Consider the following 24,148-nt stretch of genomic DNA (forward strand, 5'->3'; position numbering starts at 1 on the left):
AATACTTATACTATTTTTATTATAGGATTAGAGTAACAGAATCTTGCAAATCTGAACCTGCCTTTTCTATACAATAATAAGGGAGGATCTGGTCCAGGAGTATCAAACTCAGTTTCATTGAGGGCTGCATCAGGGTTTGACTTTGGGGGGCTGGAGTGGCCATGGCTGGGGTGGGCAAGGCCAGAGGTGTGGCTAGCCCGATGTCACTTGTTGAGGTTCTGTTTTCTGTTGTGACAGCCTCCAGCAGCTCTCTGCCAGTGAAAACAAAGCCTCCCCAAGCTCCGTTTTTGCTGGCAGAGGGCTGCAGGAGGCTGTTGTGGCCAAAAACGGAGCCCGGTAGGGCTGCATACAGCCTCCTCAAGCTCTGATTTCTCTGGCAGAGGCACCGCGGGTCGGTCCTTTACTGTTTCTGGGGCAGCCCTACGGGCCAGATCTAACCACCCCATGGGCCAAATCTGGCCTGCAGACCTTGAGTTTGATACCCCTGATCTAGTCTGAGTCTCAAATTACATTTCTGGTTTGGACTCAAATTTCTGTTATCTAACCACTATCTTGGGTGTGTCTCTTCCTCCTGTTGCTCCAGGTTATTCTGATAGTCTGTTACATCGGTTCACCTATCTGTGGTGTAACTGAGTCCATCCACTTTGCTTCTGGCCATGGTCTTTCCTTCTACCATCCCTAGCATCAGGGGCAGGTCTTTGCATGATGTGCCTGAAGTAGGGTGATTTGAATCTATCATTTGTGCCCTTGAATGAGAATCCTGGGTTGATTTGTTCAATGTTCCATTAGATTGTTTTCATGCTTCTCAAAGAGTTTTTCTCCCACACCAAAGTTCAAAAATATCAATACTCTTCCTACTCTGCTTCTTCAAAGACCATCTGTCTTAAATAGATCATGTTTATTACTTGCATATGGACAAAATCCTTGCGCTACTCAATAAACAGAGTCAATTTGGACTTGAAATCTTCATGAAATGTAGCATCGGAGCAGGAAGTCAATTTTGCTTTAAAATTGAGCTGTTTGGGACTTTCTCTCTCCATTTGGCCATGCAACCAAAGGTTAACCATGGTAAAATCAATATCAATAACTCCTCCCCACCTGTTCCCTGACCTAAAAGGCCTCTAACCTCCAACTCGACCAGTCATGGTTTTCTTCTCACTTGGGATCCCTGAGAGGGAACAGCGGCAGCCAAAGAATCAGTCAGGGCTGGGCGTGTAATGAGAACGAGGAGAAAGCTGATAATCCAGCTTGTGTTTTTCTGTTCTCGCTGTGTGTGGTCTGTACCCTACGTAGTAATAGTATCTGTCCCTTGGGGACTGACGTGCCTACATACTGAAAGAAAGAACTTGTGGAGGCACTGAAATTTGTTTGCCACTCGCAGTAAACAGCAATATACACAATTCATGGAGGAGGCCTTTCTTTTGGTTTTCTCTGCCCTCCTAATTTTCTCCCCCTCGATTTGGATTCTTGGTTGCTTTTGGGGGGAAGGGTTTTTTTTTCCTTTGACTCTAGTGACTTCATTCTATCCCATTTTGTTTTCACTAGGAAAGACAGGAGCATCCCTTTGCTGAGGGATCTGTTTTCTAAAGCCTAAGAAGAAGAGCATCTGAGAAGCAGCCGTTGTGTTTGTGAAGCCGTGAGGTCTTGGAGACGGCAGGGATGGGTGACTGGAAATCCTGAGAGAGTAGCAAGCAAACAACCGGACAGTCTCACTGGGAAAACCTTTACACTTGTGAAATCCAGATGGGGAATCGTGCATGGTCAAAATAAAGGATGACTTGTTAGTTTTGGTGGAAAATAGAATGCTCTTCTAGCAAAATGGCTTTGGGTAGTTTGAGGCACCATTTGTTGGAGCAACTCAGCCATGGTTTCTCTGCATCAGAGGCTTTCATTCTGTCCATGTTCTAAGCTACCAAGGAGAATACTACCTCTGTCCATCTGCCTGTCTATCGGTCCATCTGTCCATCTATCCATCCATCTGCCTGTTCATCTATTCATCCTTCCATCTGTCCATCTGTCTGTCCATCCATCAGTCTGTCCGTATTTCCAATATAACTTCTGGTGTTCATAACTATAAATATCCATGCTCTGTACATAAATGTTCTCTACAATATGGGCCTTAGCTGAAGTTTGCCAGGTTTTCACTATTTCCAGAAAATAATATTTTCAGCACAATGAGGAGAACTAATATGATCCCAGCAACTATTGATCAGTGAGCCTAAAATGATAGTTAGAAAGATATAAAACCAGATAATAAAGAACATCTTTTTACGAAATTTGCAAGAGGGAATATTTCAAACTAGAACCTGCATTGAAGAATATAGATTATTTAGCAATTGTGAGAATCGTAAGAATTCTTCCATATATCTATTGTCTTCATTGAATGATACTTTATTTTGCTTGGATATTGGCTATACTTTTGTATTTGATGTGTGTTCAATATGTGCATATTGGAAATTTAAAAGGTTTCAACCCAGGAAGAGGTTGACTTTGCAATTGAGTATGCCTTCAAAGATGAGCAAGAAAACACTTACTCTTCTGCCATTGAACAAAAATTGTCCAAAGAAATATAATTGCATGAGAGGTTTGCAAACTAGAAGCACGTGGCTTAGACTTTCCTATGGATAATTTAATGCTTTCAGTCCTTATCTTCCACTAGTATGAAACCACGACTTCAGGATGCTCAAACCAAAGGAACTTGACTTGTATTTCCACTGTTTCTCTAAAGAAGCTCCTGCATAATAGATCAAGGAAATGATATTAAGTAAGAATAAATGAATAATTGAACATTAATCGGGGATGATTCGGGGGTAATCTGAGACTAATGAGGGCTGCATATTTTAAGAAGAGACAGAGAGGCCTGTCCTGTCCCCTAGTCACAGAGGTTAGTAAGTCTGCAGAAGAGATAGGAAGTGGGAAGAAGTCCATGGCGTGCCTGGAAGCTGGGCAGATGTGAAATTCTGGAAGGAGCTCATAGGACCTGTCTTCTGGGTTTTGTCCTGTGTAGTGACATGGAGCAATGGATTATGGATTGGCAAAGAATCTACAACTTAACAGCTTGCTGAAAATCCTGTATATTTTCCCAGCAGTGGTTTATGGTGAGTAACCCGTTAGCAATCTTATCAGGCCAGCTACAATGCAAAAAAAAATGTCTACCTATGAAGTAAACAAAATATTTTATTTATTTCTTTTTTGTTTGTGAGTCCCAATGGTGGAATATTTAAAGCCTCAGCCTTACAATAAGGTAATGAGCTTCGATGGAAGACTGTGTACCTTGGATTGTACCTTGGCTGCCTCCTGCTTGTATTTTTTTGAATTCTTCTCTCATTGGTCAGTATGACAACGGTGGAGGACATGATAACTATCGCAGAAGTTGAGATTCAGCCCAGGATACACAGTTATAGTACATTAGTCTAAACTGGTGTGCATGTGGGTGGGTGCCTTGTAGAAAGACTTGTAGAAAATCTTTTTATTTATATTTGTAGTGTTGTGTAATTATTCTAGTTATTGTGTAACTATTATAGTTATTTATCAAATTTGTAGAGCTGCCCATTCTAAATGGCCTTGGATGCTTTCCATGCCTCTTCCCGTAATTTATGTAGCTGTAAATGTACATTTCATTAAATATTGCTTAAAATGCAAACAACCTAGCTTCTATTCATCAATACATAAATATCTATGTTTTGGTGTTTGTTTGTTTTTAATATGAATTTTCCTAATAGAGCCATTCTTTTGGAGACAGTCTATTGTCTGCAATTTAGTCTAATTTCTTTTAGACTTCCTTTGTTTCTTTCTTTGCAATTTCTGAAGGAACAAACAATACTGGAGAACTTTAATGCTGGCATTCACATCTCTGAAAAACCCTGTGAAAACAGAATGCCAAAATATTCTTTCAAATGAATTTGTAGCAGCTGCAATGGAGCAGGATTTGTGCGTGCCACCTTTTCCTTTGTCTAAAACAGCCAAATGTTAGCTGCTACCTATGAGTAATCCATCCTAACAGGTGTTATTTTAAGATCAACAGTTGGAAAGGTTCCAGAAGAATGATAAGGACCTCAACATGATGAAATTTAACCTTCTAATAGCAGCTTCTCCAGGTTTCCACCTACTCTGCCACATACATACATATACCTACATATATTTATTCATTTCTTCTTCATTGCTCAGTATGTTCAAAACATTTTTTATTCTTTAGAATTCTGATGGGTGGATGAAAACCAATCATATCCAAATAAAAGAGAAGTATACAGTAAGAGCAAAACAGTCAAGTAAAACCTAATATCAACATACGAAAGTTTCATTAGAGGTGCATAAGATCAATCAGATGAGGCGCTAAACTAAGGAAGGCTGGCTGAGAATTGAACACATGTGGAGCAATGTGCTAGACCAGATCAAAGGTTAATATCTTTTGGTCCACAGCCACAAGTCAAATACTTTTGGGAAACCTCTGTTTCCTGCCATACTTGAAGGGGTTTTCCCTTTTAAAAGTGGCTTAAAAAGGAATAATAAAAGTAATCTTGCTTCTCTGCCTTCTCAAGAAATTGGTCTTCAATAGTATATGGATTCTATCAAGCTCTTATCTTCCTAAACTGAATAAGATGACAGCCAACTGAGTTTTATTCATTAAAAAAAATGCTTATTAGTTATTGGAGAGGCCTGAAAGCCTGGCATTAATTGATCAGTTGATTCATTCATTCATTCATTCATTCATTCATTCATTCATTCATTCATTCATTCATTCATTCATTCTTCCCCCCAGGTCAGCTTCTCCCTTTGGAAGATGCAGAATATGATGAGCAAGTGGTCAAAGGGGTGCATAACCGCTCAGTGAGGCTTGCATGTGGTGACATAGTACAACCCCTGGTTGTCTTCTGGAGTTTCACCAAACCTGGCTCCCTCATTCCCAGAGCTGTAGCCATCAGCAATGGCCTTGAGTCCAAGGTGGAGAAGGCCTCTGCCATTCTGGGGGAGATCAGTTTGAGAAACAGCACCTTAGAGATTAAGAAACTGCAACAAGCTGCAGAGGGACATTTCATGTGCCAAGCAATGTACGAAGTGGATGGAGAGATCAAAGTGGCTTATTTCTACATTGAGCTTCTCGTTTTGGGTAAGTCACAGCTTCTGACGAAATAGGGTGTTTTCTCAGAGATGAGATCAGAGTTGATTTCTGGGACTTTCCTTCTGATCTTGCAAACATGAAGAGGGACCTGGCTCAATTTCTTTGTCTTCCCATCATCCTGTCAGACCGAAAGGATTCCTGCTTCAAAATAAAGGCCCGCCATTCTAACTAATCCTTTGTTTGCTAAAAGGAAAGTTGCCTGTAGATGATATTGATGGGAGAAAGAAAGAAAGAAAGAAAGAAAGAAAGAAAGAAAGAAAGAAAGAAAGAAAGAAAGAAAGAAAGAAAGAAAGAAAGAAAGAAAGAAAGAAAGAAAAATATAGCTCACCTTCTACAAAAGTAGAATGAAATTCACTAGATTTGGCCCTTATGATTGATTATGGCAAGGCTAATGAGGAAATTGTACAAAGGGGAGAATGTCTGTTAGAAATTCTGTTTATATATAGCACAGCAGAGCAAAGAGTACAGTCACCATGTGCTTTACTGCTTACCTGTTTTTAATTGTAAGAGGAAACTAGAAATTCTTCTTAGAACAGAAGAGTGTAGAGTATATACCATAGATCCAAACTTGTAAACATTGCCATCTACTGGCTGGATACTACTGTAGTTATTGCAGAAAAAATACATTCCAACAATGAATTCCAAAAAGGTCCATTGGAGAAACTCTATCTCAGATTTCTTTCATCTTAACCTGACATCTGGGGTAGGTCAAATGTTGCACACAGTCTTTCAGTGTTGATGGTCCCTGGCCAGCTGTTCTTGCCCCCAGTTGGTCAAATTCAAGTTATTAAAGCTCTTTGGCTGATGGGGGATACTCTCTCCCAGGTATGTTATTCATCTTCAGCAAAGGTTCATCTTTGCCTTTGATCACAAGACAACTTGATTTGTTATTTTTCCTTGGGCAATTAGCCTGGTGTTTTTAGCAGAGGGAGGGAGGCAAAGAACTCCTCTGTTGCCATGTTCAGATGCTTAAAAACTGCATTATGGAAAAAAACAAACACCACTCAAGTCTGTGATATCTACCTCTTTGTCTGAATAGGCCAGTGATGCTCTATATGTAAGTGTAAGCCAAAGTCCTAGTGGACTTCAATCCACTGCATTTGCAACATAAGCCAGAATTAAGTAACCTTTTTGCTACCAAGTCTTTGACATACTTTTTCCCACATTGTAGGGTGGGAGATTAAGTAAAATAGGTTCTTAAGCAAACTAGCTTTTCACTGCATCTCATTATTATTATTTTTTAAAGTCACCCAGCAGAAAAGTATTCAATCTTTAAATCATTTAAATTATGCTGAATTTAGTTTCAGAATTCTTGTTCAGCTCTTTTTCCTCCCCAGGTAAGGAAATTGGTTTGTTTAACACTGGAAGTAAACCATAAACATGCAGTTTTTTTCCATTGTAAAAAGTGCACATGCTTTAAGTCATTGTTTCTCAGCTTTTCTGAGCAACTTTAAAATGTGTGGACCTCAACACCCAGAATTCCCCAACCAGCATACTGGCTAGGGAATTCTGGGAATTGAAGTCCATCCTGATTAAAAGTGCCAAGGCTGAGGAACACTGCTCTAAGTAATAGCCAGGGCAATAGCAAAAAGTGAACTTATGTTTATATATGATGAATATGAACTTTTACGCCAATAGTTGAGTTGCCTGTGTTTCTGTTTTAGCTTGCATCTTGAGTCTTTGGGTAGTTCGATGGGTGATTTAAATCATTTCCCTAATTTAAAAGAACTATTTATATATTTATTTACTCTTGTCAATTGCTTACAAGATAATAGGTATCAGTAAAAACATAGTTATGAATACATGGATACATATAAGAAAAATAAAAAATGTAAAAGAAACAATAGGACAGGGATGGTAGGCACGTTGGTGCACTTATGCACGCTCCCCTACAGACCTCTTAAGAAAGGAGCGAGGTCAATAGTAGACAGTCTAAGGTTAAAGTTTTTGGGGTTTGGGGAAGAAATCACAGAGTTGATACAGATGCAGATATATAAACTCCACAAAACATCCGTAACGAAGTACTTTTATTGGTTCATCAGGTATCCTCATAACTCACATTTGTGATGAAGTTCTTCTTTAATGACCAATCCTTTGCATATCTGTCTTGTAGGTAAAAGATGGTTTATCTCCTATCCCTTTTCTCCCATCTTGTAATGATAGAAGTAGAACAATTACCACGAGTCCATGAGTTCAGCCAAGAGTGAGGAAAACTCCTCCAACTCATCGAGGGTCAATTTAGTGACCAATTAGGATTACAGATGTGGTCATGTAACATGGACTAAATTTCCCAGGATACCTTAACTACATTTACCATGATGCATTCCCTTAAGGGAACCAGACATTGACCACTCTGTTGCTGAAGTCGTATTTCCTGCAATCAAGTTTGGTGTGATTAACCTTGAGTTTGTATCTATTGTTTGCTCTTGTGTTGTTATGGTTGAAGCTGAAGTATTCATTGACTGGTAGGACATTGCAATGTAAGATTTTATATACTATACTTAGATCGGACTGAAGGCGGCGTAGTTCTAGGTTTTCTAGGTCTAGAATTTCGAGTCTGGTGGCATAAGGTATTCTGCAACGAGTAGAGGAGTGGAGAACTCTTCTTGTGAAATATTTCTGGACTTTCTCAATTGTGTTAATATCAGATGTGTTCCAGACTGATGAGCTGTATTCGAGTATTGGTCTAGCAAATGTTTTGTATGCTCTAGTTGTTAGTGTAATATCACCAGAATAAAAGCTACGTAAGATTAGGTTAACAACTCTTAACGCCTTTTTGGCTATGTAGTTACAGTGGGCTCTAGCACTTAGATCATTAGAGATGAGTACTCCAGGATTCTTGACAAAGTTTGGATCATCAACATGGTCTTGACTATTCAGCCTGTATTTTATTTTCTGATTTTTTTTGCCAATATGTAGGACAGAGCATTTATTTGTTGAGATTTGAAGTTGCCATTTGTTTGACCATTCTGATACATAGTCAAGGTCTTTTTGAAGAGTAGCAGTATTGTTGGTGGTGTTGAATAGCTTTACATCAGCAGCAAAGAGAATGCAGCTGCTCTTGATATGATCACAGAGGTCATTTATGTAGAGTATGAAAAGAGTTGGTCCTAGAACACGGCCTTGGGGGACACCACTGTTGACAGGTACAGAATTTGATAGGACGCTCCCAATTTTGACCATTTGTTGTCTGTTTGACAGGAATGCTTCTATCCAGTAAGGCAGGTATCCCAAGATACCGTAAGATTTTAGTTTTAGGAGTAGTTTGTCATGTACCACTGAATCAAAGGCTTTACAGAAGTCTATGTAGATTACATCTCTTGCTTTGCCCTGATCGAGTTGTGTAGTCCATATGTTTTTGCAGTGTGAGAGTTGCAGATTATATATATAGTTTTTTTCCTGAAACCAAATTGTTTATTAGAGAGTAGGTTGTTTGTTTCTCAGTGAAGGATGATGGATTGGTTAATAATTGATTCCATGACTTTACAGGTGACGCAGCATAAGGAGATTGGTCTGTAATTTTCAACTAGGCTGGGGTCTCCCTTTTTGAAGATGGGGATGACCGTGGCTTGTGACCATAGTTTTGGCAAGGAGCTGGTCCTGAAAGATTTTTCAAAGATTATGCTTAGAGGTTTGGCTATGGCAATGGGTAGCTTTTTAAAGAAGTAGGCATATGTTTCGTCCGGTCCAATAGATAGAGGTGGTTTTAGATTGTGCAGTGCTTTTTCAACATTGTCTTCTGTAAAATTGATATGTATTAGATCATTGTAGTTATCTGTGGTTCAACTAGGAAATACTGGGCATGATCCATTGCTGTTTACAAATACTGAGCCAAAGAATGTGTTAAAGTGTCGTTGTTGCAGTCTTTACCATTAGGTCCTTTCAGGGTGGGATGGACCTTGAGTCTTTTAGTTTGTTGTTTACAAAATTGTAGAAAGTGCAGGTGGAATTGGTGCGTAGAAGGTTTTCTTCTTGTTTAATGTGATAATTGGTGCATTCAGTTTTTATCTGGTGGCATAAATTTTTGTATCGGTTTTTGAAGTTGGCAACATAACCAGATTTGTTTTTTCCACCAAAGTGGAAAGCTTCCTTACTGTTATGGGTAATTTGTTTTTTTTCTGGTTTTGGGAGTTGTTAATGATACATATAGTTTGATGACTCTTTTGACTTCAAGTAAAAATATGTTGTAATGATCTTCTACAGTATTGCATCCAGAGAATAGAAATTGCCAATCAAGGGATGAGAGATCATTGTTTATAAGATCATAGTTGCCTTTTTTGAAGTTATGATTGGGGTTTCTGTTGTTGTGATGATTTTTGTGTGGACGTATGTTGAGACAAAAGTCAATCATGTGTGGTCACTGTTGGAAAAGAGTTCTTTAAATTGTATTCCGTAAATTGAATTCAAACTGTTGCAGAAGATGAGATCGAGGCAATTGTGTTGTTGGTTACTAGTTGTTGTAGTCCCAGATTTGTTACTGCTTTGTAGAAGGTTGCATGTGTGGGTTCAGTTGTACATTCATTAAGGGTCCAGTTAATATAACCAGAAGTGGATTTGTGTAGGTATGACTGGTTCAGCCCATTCATGTTTCTTGATGTAAAGATGTCTTGGTCTTCTTAATTTCTTAACTTTTCATTTGGTCTCTCCAGTCCCAGTTCCCAAGCCCTTTCTGCAGATAAACAATTCAACACCCGTGGAAGGCATGCCAGTTGTGATGATCTGCACAGTGAAAGAAGGGACACCTCCTATCGCTTATTCTTGGCAGCGCTACACTAACCGAGATGGCATGGTAGTTCTTGCTGAAGCAGGGACACATGTCTTAAACCTCACCTCAGCAAACCGGACATACCTGGGTTGGTACACCTGCACAGCCCGAAATGAGGTCAACAGCCAAACCAGTGATGGGATGTACCTTGACGTTATCTGTAAGCAACTGGTCAATAAGGCCAATTTTTCTATTTTGGGGAAACTTTGTGTGCAGCCAATTAGAGATTAGTCTTGCCAGGTGTAGACCATGAAATAAAATAGACGGTTCCTAGTGAAGCAGATTAAATCAGTCTTTCCTATCTGGTCTACTTCTGATGTATTGACTTGATTGAAGCACATCAGAAGCACACCAGACTGGGGAGATCTATCCTCAGATGCTCAGCATCTCATCAACAGAAGTGCCTTCTTCAGATTGCATTCTATTAACTAGTTTAATCTTCCATAGATGGTCCAGATGAGCCAGTGATCAGCATAGAACCATTTGCAATTAACCAACATGGCTTCTCAGCCAATGAACAAGAAGAGGTGATTATGACATGCCTGGCTCCTTCCAATCCTCCCAGCCACTACATTTGGTTCTACAACAGCTCTCAAGTCTACTCTGGACAGAAGTATGTGATAGCCAGAATTTCACGGACACAAACAGGCATCTATACTTGCCTAGCTCAGAATATGCACCTGAATACTCGGACCCAGGCCACTATTATCTTGACTGTCTATTGTAAGTTACCTTTACCTGTTTTTCCAGGCATGAGGTTTTAGCATGTTCTGTTGCTTCTTATCTCCCTATCTTCTAGATTTTTTTAAAAAATCCACTATTCTAAACATTACCATCCTGGCACAGCTGAAAAGATGCCAAAAGACAAATGTCAACATAATCTGGGTGTAAAATATGAGTTCCAAAGAAGGTGGTGATTGCCTCTTCTACCATGGTTACCAATGCTGGTGGTTTCTGTAGTAATATTTTAGCTTCCCTTCTGAGAGAATAATTAACAGTTCTTGCTCTGTGCCCTGATTTTCATTGTGTCTTGTGTCAACAGAGTCTGTTCTTTCTGGTGAAATTCTTCAAATTGTCTCTTTTTTTGCAAAAGAGAAATAAAATTAAAAGACTCCATGGATTTCTGTATGGAATAATCACGTAGAAGGAGGCCAACTTGCTAAAAGTATTAATAGAACAGGAAAGTAATCATTGGTCAATGTTGCTTTTGTGTCTTGCAGCAGAAAGCAGGCAGATGTTTTTCAGGTAGATCAAAGCAGGCCTTTTGATTGATGTTTGTTGTCTGTGGACCATTGAAATATATGTTTGGTAACAACATTGACCAAATTAACCCAGCGAATTTCAAAACAACACCTCAAAGACCAACCTGCAAGATCCTTAGATTCCCTGAAATAACGCAGAGCCTTCCAACTTCTGTACTATCATCTTCACATGATGCAGTTTTATCTGGATGGTACCATACAGAATTTGAGCTGTAAGGGGTGTGGGAGAAAGTCGTTTTCCTAATATTTCTTTGCAAAATAAATAAATGCACAAATAAAATCATCCTCGTATATAGGAAATGATCTTATCTGAGACCAGAGCTAGCATTTCCATAGAACTTTATTTCATTGAAGATATTGACTCAGCACCCAGATCTTACAACTTTGTAATGCATTCATGTAATGCCATTGCACCGATTGACCTGCATTCTTACGTTAGAAACAGGTTAAGGTGAATGAGGGGATTTGCAAAGATGGAAAACCAAAGAAATTCAAAGCTTAAGAAAAATATGAGGTTGTCAAAATAGGAAGCCATAAATTATGAGTTTGCCTGTATGAGTCTCAGCTCCATGGTTTAGTGAAACTGCCAATGGAAAAGTGTAAGAGTGAGGGCAATAGTCTCTTTCCTTCAGCTTCTTTTCCCACCAAGGAACGTCTTCAAGCAGGCAGTAGCCAACTTTTTTTTCACAGCAAGGATTCTCTGCTTCTTCCAGCCATTTGAGACCAGTTCTGTCATCAAAGCTTTCCCCGGTGTGCTAATGCAAAGAGTAGGCAAATATCTGCTATATCTCCTGCTCCTGGCCAAGAAGTCATGAGGTTCCGAGAGAGCAGTGCATAAACTGTTTGGGTAGAAGTTGGATTGCAAGAGCAATGATTTGGGGGGGCATGGAGAAGATGGACACAAACACCTTGTGGCTCAAAACAAGCTTTTGTGTCTAATCCCAAAGCAGCAGGGATGGGACCTTCTTCTTCGCCACCATCACCTTTTGGATAATGATTTCCTCCAGGGATGTTTCTGGCCCCAGTAATTCCTCGTTGCTGTTGATACGATGTTTACCCTATGCACAGATCTGCCCAAGGGACAGCTCCACTGCATGTCGCTGCCTGCCTCCAATTTCCAAGACCTTGCTCTGCATTGTTTATGGCCAGGGGGATTCCCTTCAGTGCACTTGCGGTGGGTAAAATCGAGGGCAGAAGAAACCGACACGGGAAGCTTCTCCAGAGCTGTTCAAATCCATCAGGGTGCAGATCTTCTCAATGGGACTTCCTATATCTGCTTGGCTTCCCATCCAGCACTGAGAAAGGATGCCGTTTGCAGGGTCACTGTCTGTGAGTACCAACCTCTTGCTATTCTCGGAGACAGATGTTGAGGCGGGTCCCAAAAGTTGATGCTAAAATACCAATTATGCTACAGCAACAATTCATGCTTAATTAAACTTCCCTTTCTTTTCTTTTAATGAAATGCAACTACAGGGATATAGAACCCTGTGTAATTAGGATGGTTATAACCCCCTTATGCAAATTGTGTAAGACACTTTTATATTCAGGCCTAAATTTTCCTTCCTTCCTTCCTTCCTTCCTTCCTTCCTTCCTTCCTTCCTTCCTTCCTTCCTTCCTTCCTTCCTTCCTTCCTTCCTTCCTCCCTCCCTCCCTCCCTCCCTCCCTCTTCTCTTCCTCCCTCTCTCCCTCCCTCCTTCCTTCCTTCCTGTTATTTCACATATCAGAATGCCCATCCCCCTCAAAGAGGGGCTCTTTAAAGTTAAATCCCTAAAGAAAGTCATAATTCCTGTAAATCAAGTCATTTCATTATTAGTTATGATGATAATTCTAGTTCACTAGCATAATTTATAATAATAAGCCCTAATTGTCTCACTGTCATAAATTATAATGATTTGTTGTACTCATCTTTATGATAATTTATGAGGCTCATTAATTAGCTCTTTACTTATGAAAAGTTATCCAGCTAATAACCATTATTAGGAATCCTAGGAAGTACGCAAAGGCAAACCACCTCTGCATTCTTACCAATTTATTCCAGGGGTTCCAAAAGGGAGCCTGACCTGCAGTGTGGTAGCAACCAAATTGAATGAATTCCTCATGTTGACCTGTGACCGGCCAGGTGGAGAACCACAGGTGACCCTCTGGTGGAGAGACTGGAGGCATCATGTGCTGGGAAACATGAAACCATCGCACAATGTTTTTGTCATGAAGCCCAATGCCACTCTTGCAGGCAAGGCGTTCACCTGCACAGCCGCTCACCCTCTGTGGGCAAAAACTGCTGAGTGCCACGTTCGTCTGGGTAAGCAGATAAACCTGGGTCAAGAAAAAAATAATAGGGTCTAGGGAGGGTTGACCGGCTCATCAGCATATGAAAGACACTGTTTACCTGTCCCAAGCTGATCCCTTCCTCCCTGTCTCTTTATTCAGTTACAAACACATCATGTCATGGAATTGTCCTCTGGTGCTGTAGTTGGCCTTCCCAGTGAAGAAGGAAGAGCCACCTTAGATCTTGGGCTCAATCCAAGATATCCTCCAATTTTACATGGTCAGGAAGGTAATAGTGGAGAAGCCTGTTCCTGAGAATTTAAAGGATTGATGCAAAGCAGAAAAAAAAACCCAGAGCAAGTAAACTTTTGGGGCTGATCAGACATTTTGAGAAGATGTAGAACTGCTTTTGCACTATGGCTGCCACTGTGGGCGATGCTGCTCATTTACTAGCATGTTAAGGTATGAGGTTGTTCCCAACCTCTTTCTTTAGACAGCCCACCTGAATGTTTTGTACCATCTCAGTTTATTTATTTTTTGTTGCCTGTTGGAAAGGCAGATGTGCTTCAGCCAAAGCTTTCATCTGGATGTTGAAGGCCCAGAGCCTTCGTTGGGCAAAGGGAAAGATCACGACCTGGTTACTGCTCTCCTTCCAGCTGATGATTTTGAGAGTTTCTTTGCTTTGTTTTATGCACAGAAACCCCCAGGATTATGGTGCAGCGGTCCCAGGTTTCGTTGTTTGAAGGCAGCGAGGCCCAGCTGGCCTGCTTCCTCCAAGGTGCCTATTTGGGCTCTGAAGTCTTTTGGTACAATAATAAGAACCAGCCCATTACAGCAAGCACTAGGAAATACCACCTGCAGCAGGAAAATACTTGGTTTAATTTGACCCTCCAGGACACAGAATGGATACGGGATAGTGGCACCTACCGATGTGCTGCCATCAACGCTGTGGGCAATGCCTCTGCCACCATCATCCTCCAGGTAAAAAGTAAGTTGAATAACAGAATGACAGAGTTGGAAGGGAGCTTGGAGGCTTCTAGCCCACCCCCCTGCTCATTTCAAACTATACCGTTCCAGACAAATGGTTGTCCAATCTCTTTTTAAAAACCTCCAGTTTTGGAGCACCTGCAATTTGGAGACAAGTGGACTGATGAATTGTTCCTGTTAGGAAATTTCTCCTTAATTCTAGGTTGCTTCTCTCCTTGATTAGTTTCCATCCATTGCTTCTTGATGTGCACCACAAAGCTCCTTTTGACCCCCCAAACCCGGGAAGCAGAATTCCATGAAGTGGGAATACTGTGTCCACGCTTGCCCTACAATTCCTCCAAGTTTTCTCCCCCTGCTTTTATGACTTCTTCTTATGATTTCAATTCTTTTTCTACAGTAATTTCTGTCGATGATTGTACTTTATTGCCATGCGGCAGAGGGAGATCCTGGCATTTGTTTTTCCTCCGTTATGCCCTTGCTTCCCAAACTGAACGTGCCCCATGGACGAGGGGAGGTCTTCTAAGAACGCTAATGCGTAAACAAGCAACAATTATACGCCTTTTCTTTTCTTTTCAGAATACCCCAACCCACCCAATGTGACCATCAGCAGACTGATGTACACCCGCCCCCGTACAGAGGTGGAACTGGAATGGGAAACTCGAGGCTCAGGAAACCTGACTGGCTTTGTAGTCCAGAGAAGAGAAGCAAAAAAGACCGGCCCAAAGCAGATGGCCATCAGCTGGGAAACAGTGGCCAACAACATTGACCCTGATGTCCGTGGCCGAAAACTGGGCGGCCTGGATCCTGCAGTGGTCTATTTTTTCCGGATCCTTGCAGTCAACCACCGCACCACTGGGTATCCCTCTGAAATGAAGACCCCAGGTGCATTCGAGTAGCTACCTATACTGCTTACTTTCAGACACGTATGGAAAACCAGCTGTTTTGGAAGGTGTTTTTCTAAAGGAAGAGATGGCAGTTGAGCATTTAGATGTGTGGCTCCAGCCTGGTCCTTTCTGCATGGAGGAGATAGTGGACTTCATTGGGGATGCCAGAAAGAACAGCAGGTTGTGTATACGTGCAATCTATATGTCCACCTCTTTTTCTATGAGACCCTATGAGGGAGTATATTGTAATTATGGTTAATCATAATAAATTACAATAATGAGTTGGATAATCAGGACTACTTATGATAAATTATGACAAGGGGTATGATTGGGGCTAATTATAATAAACTGTAGTCCCTCCTTAGGGATGAAAGTCAGCTAGGTGACTTTGGGCCAATCACCAGGAGATGGTGAGTTCTAGTCCCACTTTAGCTATAAAAGCCAGCTGGGTAATTTGGGGCCAGTCACTCTCAGCCCAACTCACTTCACAGGGTTGTTATTGTGGGGAAAACAGCAGGAGGAAGGAATGTTGTGTTGTTTGTCTCCTTGAATTATTTATAAAACTAACAAAGTTGGGGAATAAATAAACAAAATGATTAGCAAGACCTTGTCGCTTCTCCTTGTCAAAGCCTGGGCTGTCTCAGTTCTTGGAAACCCCCTTCCTGAATAGATACGGTAGTTCTGAGCTAACCAGGAAAATAAGGCTGACTTGATCAAAGGCAACATTCCATATTCCGTCCAGAGTGCTCTTCAATTTGGCACAACTATAAAACAATTACTACTATAAGATGGTGATGGTGATAGCAGTGGCGCTAGATAGAATGACCAGAAAGAACCATGTCTGCCATTGCTTCTTCCAGAACATCTGTTTTGAGTGTCTCTTTGCCTTCTGGTGTGCTCCTTTACCTCTGCATTTGGTGTGCCTCAGCTACTCCTCTGTCATTTTGCATGAGATCTGCAGACCTCAGTCATGTAGGTGGTTGCACACCAGTCTCAAGGTTGTGATCAGGATGGGAAGAGATGGACTTTGACAGGATTTCCATCTCTGTGTGACATCACTTCTTAACTGCATGATGAAGTTCATGTTTCCTGCTCTACATTGTTCTTCTTTTTGGGGGAAATGCACTTCCCCTTCTTGGAATGTGCTACTGGGCTCCTTACAAAGCAATCACCAGGCTTGCTCTCCTAGTTGTGGTGAAAAATCTCTGCCCATGTTGACAGATTTGTGTTCTTGCTAAAAGACTGGCCAAATATAAAGAAAAGAAAGGTCCTTATGCAGCAGAAAAGACCTAGCCTCTTGATGAGATGGGCATTAAAGGCTGCGTCTTCTTATCCTACTGTGAATTAATAAGCACATGGGAACCCTGATTTAAGAAGGGTACCCATTTCCTAGAGCAGGGGTTTGCAACCTGCGGCTCTGGAGCCACATGTGGCTCTTTTGGCCCTCTGCTGCGGCTTCCTGTTGGCTGATCCACCACTGTCTGACCCCACCCTCCTCTCCCTGTCACTCTTCGCCTGGCCTGAGAAGGTAAGGGTGACGGTGGGGGATGGAGACTCGCTCCATATTCCAGACCAGGAGGTGACTGGGCGGGAATGAGTGACATTGAGTTGCCCACGTCTACCCAGTCACACCAGTTGTTAAATTATTGGCTCCCAGGGTTTCTGTACTGTGGAAAATGGGCCCAAATGGCTCTTTGAGTGTTTAAGGTTGCAGACCCCTCTCCTAGAGGGGGAAAAATACAAAACTCAGTTTGTAATTGCGTAGAAACTCCAGTCGCCCTGAACACTGTTGCACCCATGCCATTATGACCTGGTTGGAATATATCAGGAATGTCACAGCAATATTGCCTATGCTTGATGTGGCATTTCCTTCCGTGGCCAAGATCTGTCCTGCAGAAGCAGGGTTTGGTCAGGCAGCACAAGAGCAAAATCGCCTGTTTTTCTGACCTCAGTTACCTTGGTGATCCTGAGTGAACGCTGCCATATTCAAACAAAGATGGCCACCTCATCCTTTCTCCTCATAAGGGCAGCAGCTGTTGCAACAAGCAAGGCTGAGCGAGGTTTGGGGAGAGCCTTTGGAAAGTGCAAAGCAAAATGAAATGCTCAGGAAAAACAAGCAAAGTCTTCTCTTGGAAAAACGGAGACGATTGGAAACAGATGCGGGATGGAAGATCGCTCGGAGACCTGAAAGGCCAGAAAAGAGTTTGTGTAAGGCCTCATTGAGGGTTTCCTTTGGCAGAGAAAGAATCATCCCATGATGCAGAGTTGCTGAGGGCCAGAAATGACTTGTTAACACGAGAGATCCGTAATTGGATCTCTTGATATTTTAAGGAAATCACCATCTTTAAAATTAGCTGCAGGCAGAAGAGGAGAACAATTTAATCAGGACAGAGACCCTTGCTTAACCCTGTTCCCTTTGACATTGCCCCAAACCGCTTCCTCTCTTAAAAGCTTTAATCTCCTTGCCCAGAAATGGATGGTGTGTTTGTGTGTGGGGGGGTGGGGGAGAGAGAGATGTCCTACTGATCAGGTGCCTTGATAATCGTTTGCCAACAGGGCTTCTCAATTCAGACAATCACAACCATCACACCTAGCAAAGATGGTTTCTAAAGCGGACTAAACGTAGGGCTATTTCATGCACAAGGTCAAGCTATACCTCAAGAAAACAGCAAAGCCAAAGTAATGTTTATCGTATACAATCGTTTACTACAGAAATTCCCAGGAGAAATGACATTTCTTTATGCTTGAAGGTGAAGGAAAGGAACTAACATTAAAAAAAAAAAACATGCTAAAATTTGGCAAACACACCAGGAAGCTATTGCAGAAAGAATAATCCCACGGAGAGTTTCTTGGTACCTGCAAAGAACCCTATCCTAACCGAACTGTATAATTTTAATTTTTTAAAAATAAATTAAGGGCAAGCTGCGGTGCTGGCATGCTGAAAAGTGGATACTCATTTCCAAGGCAGCTTCCGAGTCTGACATGATTCCTATAAGTTTCTTAGAATATAAAAATGGTAGCTGTTGGTAAACCCTGGAGCTTTGTTCAGAAGTGTGTATGTCTGAAAATCGAAGATGCTGAAGTATTAGAAGACACTGTTGACTCAGTGATGGGTTTGCCTTCTGATAAATAAATATCCTCCAATTAATCCACCTTGGCAGACATTTTATAAACAACAGGCTCATCAAGCTCAAACTATTGCTTCCAGAACCTTCTTCTTAAAGAATGAAGCAGATGTACTCAGCGTCTATAAACTTCTAGCCAGATGGTGGATTTGATGAGCTGAAAATGAACCCATCTGGAAATCACTGGGCAAGAGAAGGAGGGACTAAAATAACAGAAAGCCCATCTGGCACATCATTCTCCAAAGCCTTGCAGATTTGGTCCTGGTAGAACTCCACTGCCTTCATCTCATGCTTCTTCTCTCTTGCAGCTGACCCTCCTTTCAATGCCTATCCTGTGGTGATCGGGGCTGCTGTGGCAGGAATGGTTGTGGCAACAGTCATCTCTCTCGTAGTTTTCCAGTACATCCTTCGGAACTGGGAGAATAATCCAAGTGAGTGGTAGTTGCTGTGAGGGCAATCAGCAGCTCGGTTCTGGGACTCTGGAAACCCTTCCTTAAGTTTTTTCCAAGGACAATCAGTCAGAAATTGTTGAGTCACCCACACATCTTTCTGGGAAGTCATTTCAGTGGTTGTCTCCTTACTTTAAGTTCTGCCAGTAGGCTAAAGATTCTGAGATGGCTGTGGTTATGTTTCTCTACACGTTAGCAAGGTTTCTGCACTAAAGACCATATGATAAAGCAGCAATAGATAGCAATAGCAATAGCACCTAGACGTATATACTGCTTCACAATGCTTTACAGCCCTCTCTAAGCGGTTTACAGAATCAGCATATTGCTCTCAACAACCTGGCCCCTCATTTTACTGACCTTGAAAGGATGGAAGGCTGAGTCAATCTTGAGCTGGTCAGAATCAAACTCCTGGCTGTGAGCAGAATTAGCCTGCGATACTGCATTCTAACCACTGTGCCGCCACAGCTCTTGCATTAATATTGAAGAGATCATTAAAGTAATGGAAAATGCATATTTCAATAGGCTGTTGTACCACAGCAGAGACCCCAATTAAGCAAAAATTGTACTTACCCCTAATGGCCCTAGCAGGAGAGAAATACGATGTTCTGAGATGATGGTTGTGGAACATAATTGCAAATTCTCCCTAAAGTCCTTGTTAATGTACTCTTGAATAGTTTACAGTTTAGCTGTTCCTTCAGAATAGTTTCTAAAATGGGATTTCTCTTTCTTATCACATAGGGTTACATGACCTGCTCTTCAGAATGTAAGTGACACCTTCTATTTTTTCCCGCTTTTTGTCTCTTATTTTTTCCCCTTGAATTCTTGCTCTTATTCCCTTTCCTTGATCTACATCCAGTAGCTATCTTGGGTTACAATGCTAGTGATCTCCAGATAACACAGGAACTGCAGTACAACACATCTAAAGAAGGCCTGTTTGGGTAAATCTGGTTAATATTTCTATCCATCTATAACAAGTAGAATTTTCTGAGCTGCCTCAAAGTGTGTAGTTTATATTTTCCAGAACTTTATATCATAGTGGATATTAATCTGTCATTGATATTAAAAGAGAGATTTAGATAATTTAGACATGTATATACACACAGATGTGCTTTACCGTTTGTTTATTTTAGTCCATCGATATTGCTGCCCAATTCACAAATTATGGGTGGCTCATCTAGGATTAAAAACCAATACATGCAGACAGAATGAAAAACACAAGAAATCATGACACAATCAAAACCAGCCCACAATAATTAAATCACATTCACTACAGATAGGTTTATTGACCAGTCTGGCTCACAGCTTGGGGAGGGAAAGCTTGATCTTCAAACCTTTATAAGAAAAGCTTTCTTTCATGTAGTTCTGACAACAGCCGGACTGGTCACCTTTTCCAATTTTCAAGGTGGTGGCTATAGCAACAGGTGGTGGGGCTGGCAAATGGCCATAGGTGTAATGGAATGTACCAATATCTGGGAAGACAGGGAAAGGGATGCTGCTTAAGGTATGATCAGGTAAAAGGGGAAAGAGTCCACGACTGAGTAACAGGCACAGAAAGAAACTTAGAAATGATCCACAGGCAGGAAAAAGTGATGGCGGAACTTTGTACTTTCAGAATTGCAAGATTCTATTGGTGTTGCCTTACAATGACACAGAATTAGCTCACCTGGCTGTGTTTTCAGTCTGGTCTGCCTCATAAGGCTGCTTATGGGCCAATGCATCTCTTCTCTTTAGGGCAGGAGCTGAAACTCGTGAACAAATCGAGACTCCAGAGGATGCTGAGATGCCAACAGGAATTAGTGATGCAGCCAATGAACAAGTTGAAGAAGCGAGTGAGCAGGTTGGAGAGACTTCCACAACAACTGGAGAAGCACCAGCAGGTAAACTGGTGATAAGTCTCAGATTATCTTATTTGAATGGATCAACCCAAGAGCAGACCGTGAAATACAGGTGGTCCTTGACTTACAACAGTTCATTTAGTTACTGTTCAAAGTTCACGGCACTGAAAAAAGTGACTTAAGTGTAAGGTTCTCCCCTTCAAACGATAAGAATAACAGCACGGGCTTCAAAACTCTCTCCCCTTCAACGATAAGAATGAACTTCTGAAAACTGGCTACTTCAAAAGGAATTCTTTATTGAAAAGGAAGTTATCCAGGTGGTAGTCAAAGCAGGGTCTAATATGCCTCCAGGCATACAACATAGATAAAGGGAGTTAGAACCCCTCCCCTTATTCTGATATGGATTTCCTCAATACAAAGAAGCAACATGTTAATCCTACCCCCTTTTGTTCTGAGAGTGTACTTGGGAAAAGTTTCCCAGGAAGTTTCTTTCGGAGCTGGAAATTTTATGGTCCCTTCTCCTCTTGCTATCTCTCCAAGAGGTGACAAGTTTCCAGGCATCTGGGCTCCAGTCCCCAGTTGTATATCATGTCCAAGTTATACAGATTTCAATACAAGACTTAAGATATTAAAGTTACATCAAAAAAGGATTACTTGTGCCAACCCCCCCCCCTCACCTTCTTCTTCCATTGAAGAATAGGAGATACACGGACCTGACATTCAGAACATTTTTCACACTTATGACCATTGCAGCATCCCCATGGTCATGTGATTTACATTTGGATGTTTGACAACTGATTCATATTTATGATGGTTGCAGTGTCCCTGGGGTCACGGGATCCCTTTTTGTGGCCTTTTGACAAGCAAAGTCAATGGGGAAGCCAGATTCACTTAACATCCGTGTCACTAACTTAACAATTGCAGTGATTCACTTAACAAATGTAGCAAGAAAGGTCGTAAAATGGAGCAAAGCTCACTTTACAAACTTTTCACTTAGCAACATAAATTTTGGGCTTAACTGTGGCCGTAAGTCGATGACTACCTGTATTTCCTTTCCACACTGGAAAACAACCCTTGAAGGTAGAAAGTTTTGCCGAAGCGTCTTCCTGTTTGCTATATCTTTGGGTATTAGAGGCGGAAATCAAAATTCTGCAAGTAAATGTGGCTTTGGGGGGTAACGTCCAACCCCTGCTTTCCTAAGAGTCTACATCACGCAGGTGTGTCCTTCAAGATATATTTTATCTTCATGAGTCAAAGTTAGGTAGACACCCCATTGGCCCCCAAACATTTTTGTCTATAGGCTCAGTTTCCATACTGAGCTATTCATTTCCCAGTAACAAATCCATTTTTTTAAACTAGCAAATCCATATTTTAAAAAAATAAGATAAAGGAGGGGAAAGAGGCTATTTAGAACTCCATTATTGAAAGAATGTTCAATTTTGCACTGCTGGAAAGCATGCTATTGTTTAAACCGAAAAATAGCCGGCTTATTTTATTTTGGGAAGAGAGAAATACTCAGCTCCTCAAAATGCATAGAAATGGCTTCCCTGTTCCTGTAATCAAAGAGATATTTTATACATGGCAGAGATTCATGAGCGTCTTGATTGTTTTCAGATGTCTAGCTTGTCCATTGGTGAAGGTATCAGGCTCCCCTTTGGTCTGGTCATTCATCATCCTTTTGTTCTAGAAGACAATGTGCCTTTGAAACACATTGACTAGCAAACAAACCTCCTTATTCTCCGTTGTTGTTGGTGGGCCCTGATCATCTGTTGATGTTGAACATGAACCTGGTAACCATTGAAACAAAGAATGGAAACATCTGGGCTTCAGGATTTCTACTTAGTTATTGCTTCTCTTCCATCAGCTCATAGGCCCTTGTCATATATGCTTTGTTTTCTGCAGAGGCAATTCAGAAGGAAGCTGCGGTGACCTCAGAGGATCCAACAAGGGACCAGGAAGATGTGCCAGCCCCCAGCCCTCCTTCTGAGGATCCAATTAACGTTACAATCACAGTGACAGCCACCCCATGACCACTAGTAAACCAGACACTTTAGCACTCAAGGTAGGATAGGTTGGTTAAAGATCTCCTTGATCAGCAAAAGAAAGAAAGAAGCACAGGGAACAACTGTGGCGCACTGGAGAACCTGGGAGTGTCATTCCAGTTTTTGTGTTATGCAAGACCTTTCTAAAAAGGACCTCGGAAAAGTGAGAGACCATTTCCGAAGAGATTTCATTGTCACCCACAGAACCAAAGTGCATCTTTGAGTAAGAGCTACTTGCAAATAGATAGATAGATAGATAGATAGATAGATAGATAGATAGATAGATAGATAGATAGATAGATAGAAAGGGCGTTTTTCTGTAAACTGACAAACTGGCAATGGCAGGCAAGTTACAATATGGGATCAGGCATAATAAGCTAGAAAACTTTGAAGCAATATATTTTCCTGGGATTGCAGATGCTGCAGAGATCACAGCTGGGTTACTGAAACAGAACTCATAGATCAACAAATGCTGAACTTTTTTATAAGAGCCTTGTACATTTTTGGTGACTCTGTTAAGCTGTTTCATGCTCTGGTATTGGACATATCTTGTTTTCTTAGGGATGGAAAACTCAAGTGCTTGAATTGCATGGATGTAAGATGAGCCCATGCTGTTTTGAAGCTTTTCCTCGTTTGACTTCACCATCCTAAGATACAACAGATAAATTGAATTAAATGGGTGTTTAAATACTCCAGAATGAAAGCTCATCACCCCATTGTTCATCATTTCACAGGGCCTGGTGTATACATTGCATTATCTAATTGTGTCTAATTAAGTTTTTGTCTAATTGAAGGAGAAACCACCAGGTCCAACCAGTCACTGTTGAATTACAGCAACCATAAATACGATAACATAATGATGTGTGCAAATAGAAAATTGAGATTTCACACTCACTCTGGTTTTTGAAAAGGGTATCATGTTTCAGATAAGGAGGTTGGAAACTACATACATATTTAAGTTCATGTCTATGTCCTCTTTTTGTTTTTATTGAGCCTTAAGCCAAGCTTAGAAAGGCAAGTTATGCATTCTCTCAAAAAGGTTTGTGTCCAGCATTGGGACATTCACAAATATGTCTCAACAACACAGACATTCCTAACTTCCTATTGCAATATGTGCAGAGCACACTTCTGGGAATGACCACAACCTGGTTGAAGCAATTGAAATGGGGAAGATATGGAACCTGTGTCTTTTAGTTCCAGCATCTTTCATTCCTAAGTCTTCTAAGGTTGCTAGTAATTAGTTGTTCAGCAATATTTTATTTAATTTATATTGCTGCCTATTCGCCCATGGGAACTTGAGGCGGCCTACACAATGTAAAACCATATTTAAAACAAAAAAGAAAAATATACGTCGCTCAATCAACAACCAATAATGTAGGACTAGATATTTTTCCAATGTATTCTTTACTGAATGA

General features: G+C 41.1%; 1 protein-coding gene across 1 annotated transcript; it reads left to right on the top strand.

Annotated features, from left to right (window-relative positions):
• Positions 1 to 1,352: 1,352 nt before the first annotated feature.
• On the top strand, positions 1,353 to 23,436 carry VSIG10L2 (V-set and immunoglobulin domain containing 10 like 2). The gene is made up of 12 exons (XM_026718044.2): positions 1,353 to 3,098; positions 4,760 to 5,107; positions 9,769 to 10,044; positions 10,332 to 10,607; positions 12,215 to 12,475; positions 13,185 to 13,445; positions 14,109 to 14,399; positions 14,975 to 15,280; positions 18,716 to 18,838; positions 19,595 to 19,619; positions 20,588 to 20,733; positions 22,594 to 23,436. Exons 1-12 carry the CDS (start codon positions 3,020 to 3,022, stop codon positions 22,719 to 22,721), a joined length of 2,520 nt encoding a protein of 839 aa, XP_026573829.1. The 5' UTR covers positions 1,353 to 3,019; the 3' UTR covers positions 22,722 to 23,436.
• Positions 23,437 to 24,148: the final 712 nt, after the last annotated feature.

The sequence above is a fragment of the Pseudonaja textilis genome, chromosome 9 (assembly GCF_049901715.1).
Source record: "Pseudonaja textilis isolate UNSWEBS1 chromosome 9, rPseTex1.2, whole genome shotgun sequence".
In the NCBI taxonomy this organism is placed as follows: Eukaryota; Metazoa; Chordata; class Lepidosauria; order Squamata; family Elapidae; genus Pseudonaja; species Pseudonaja textilis.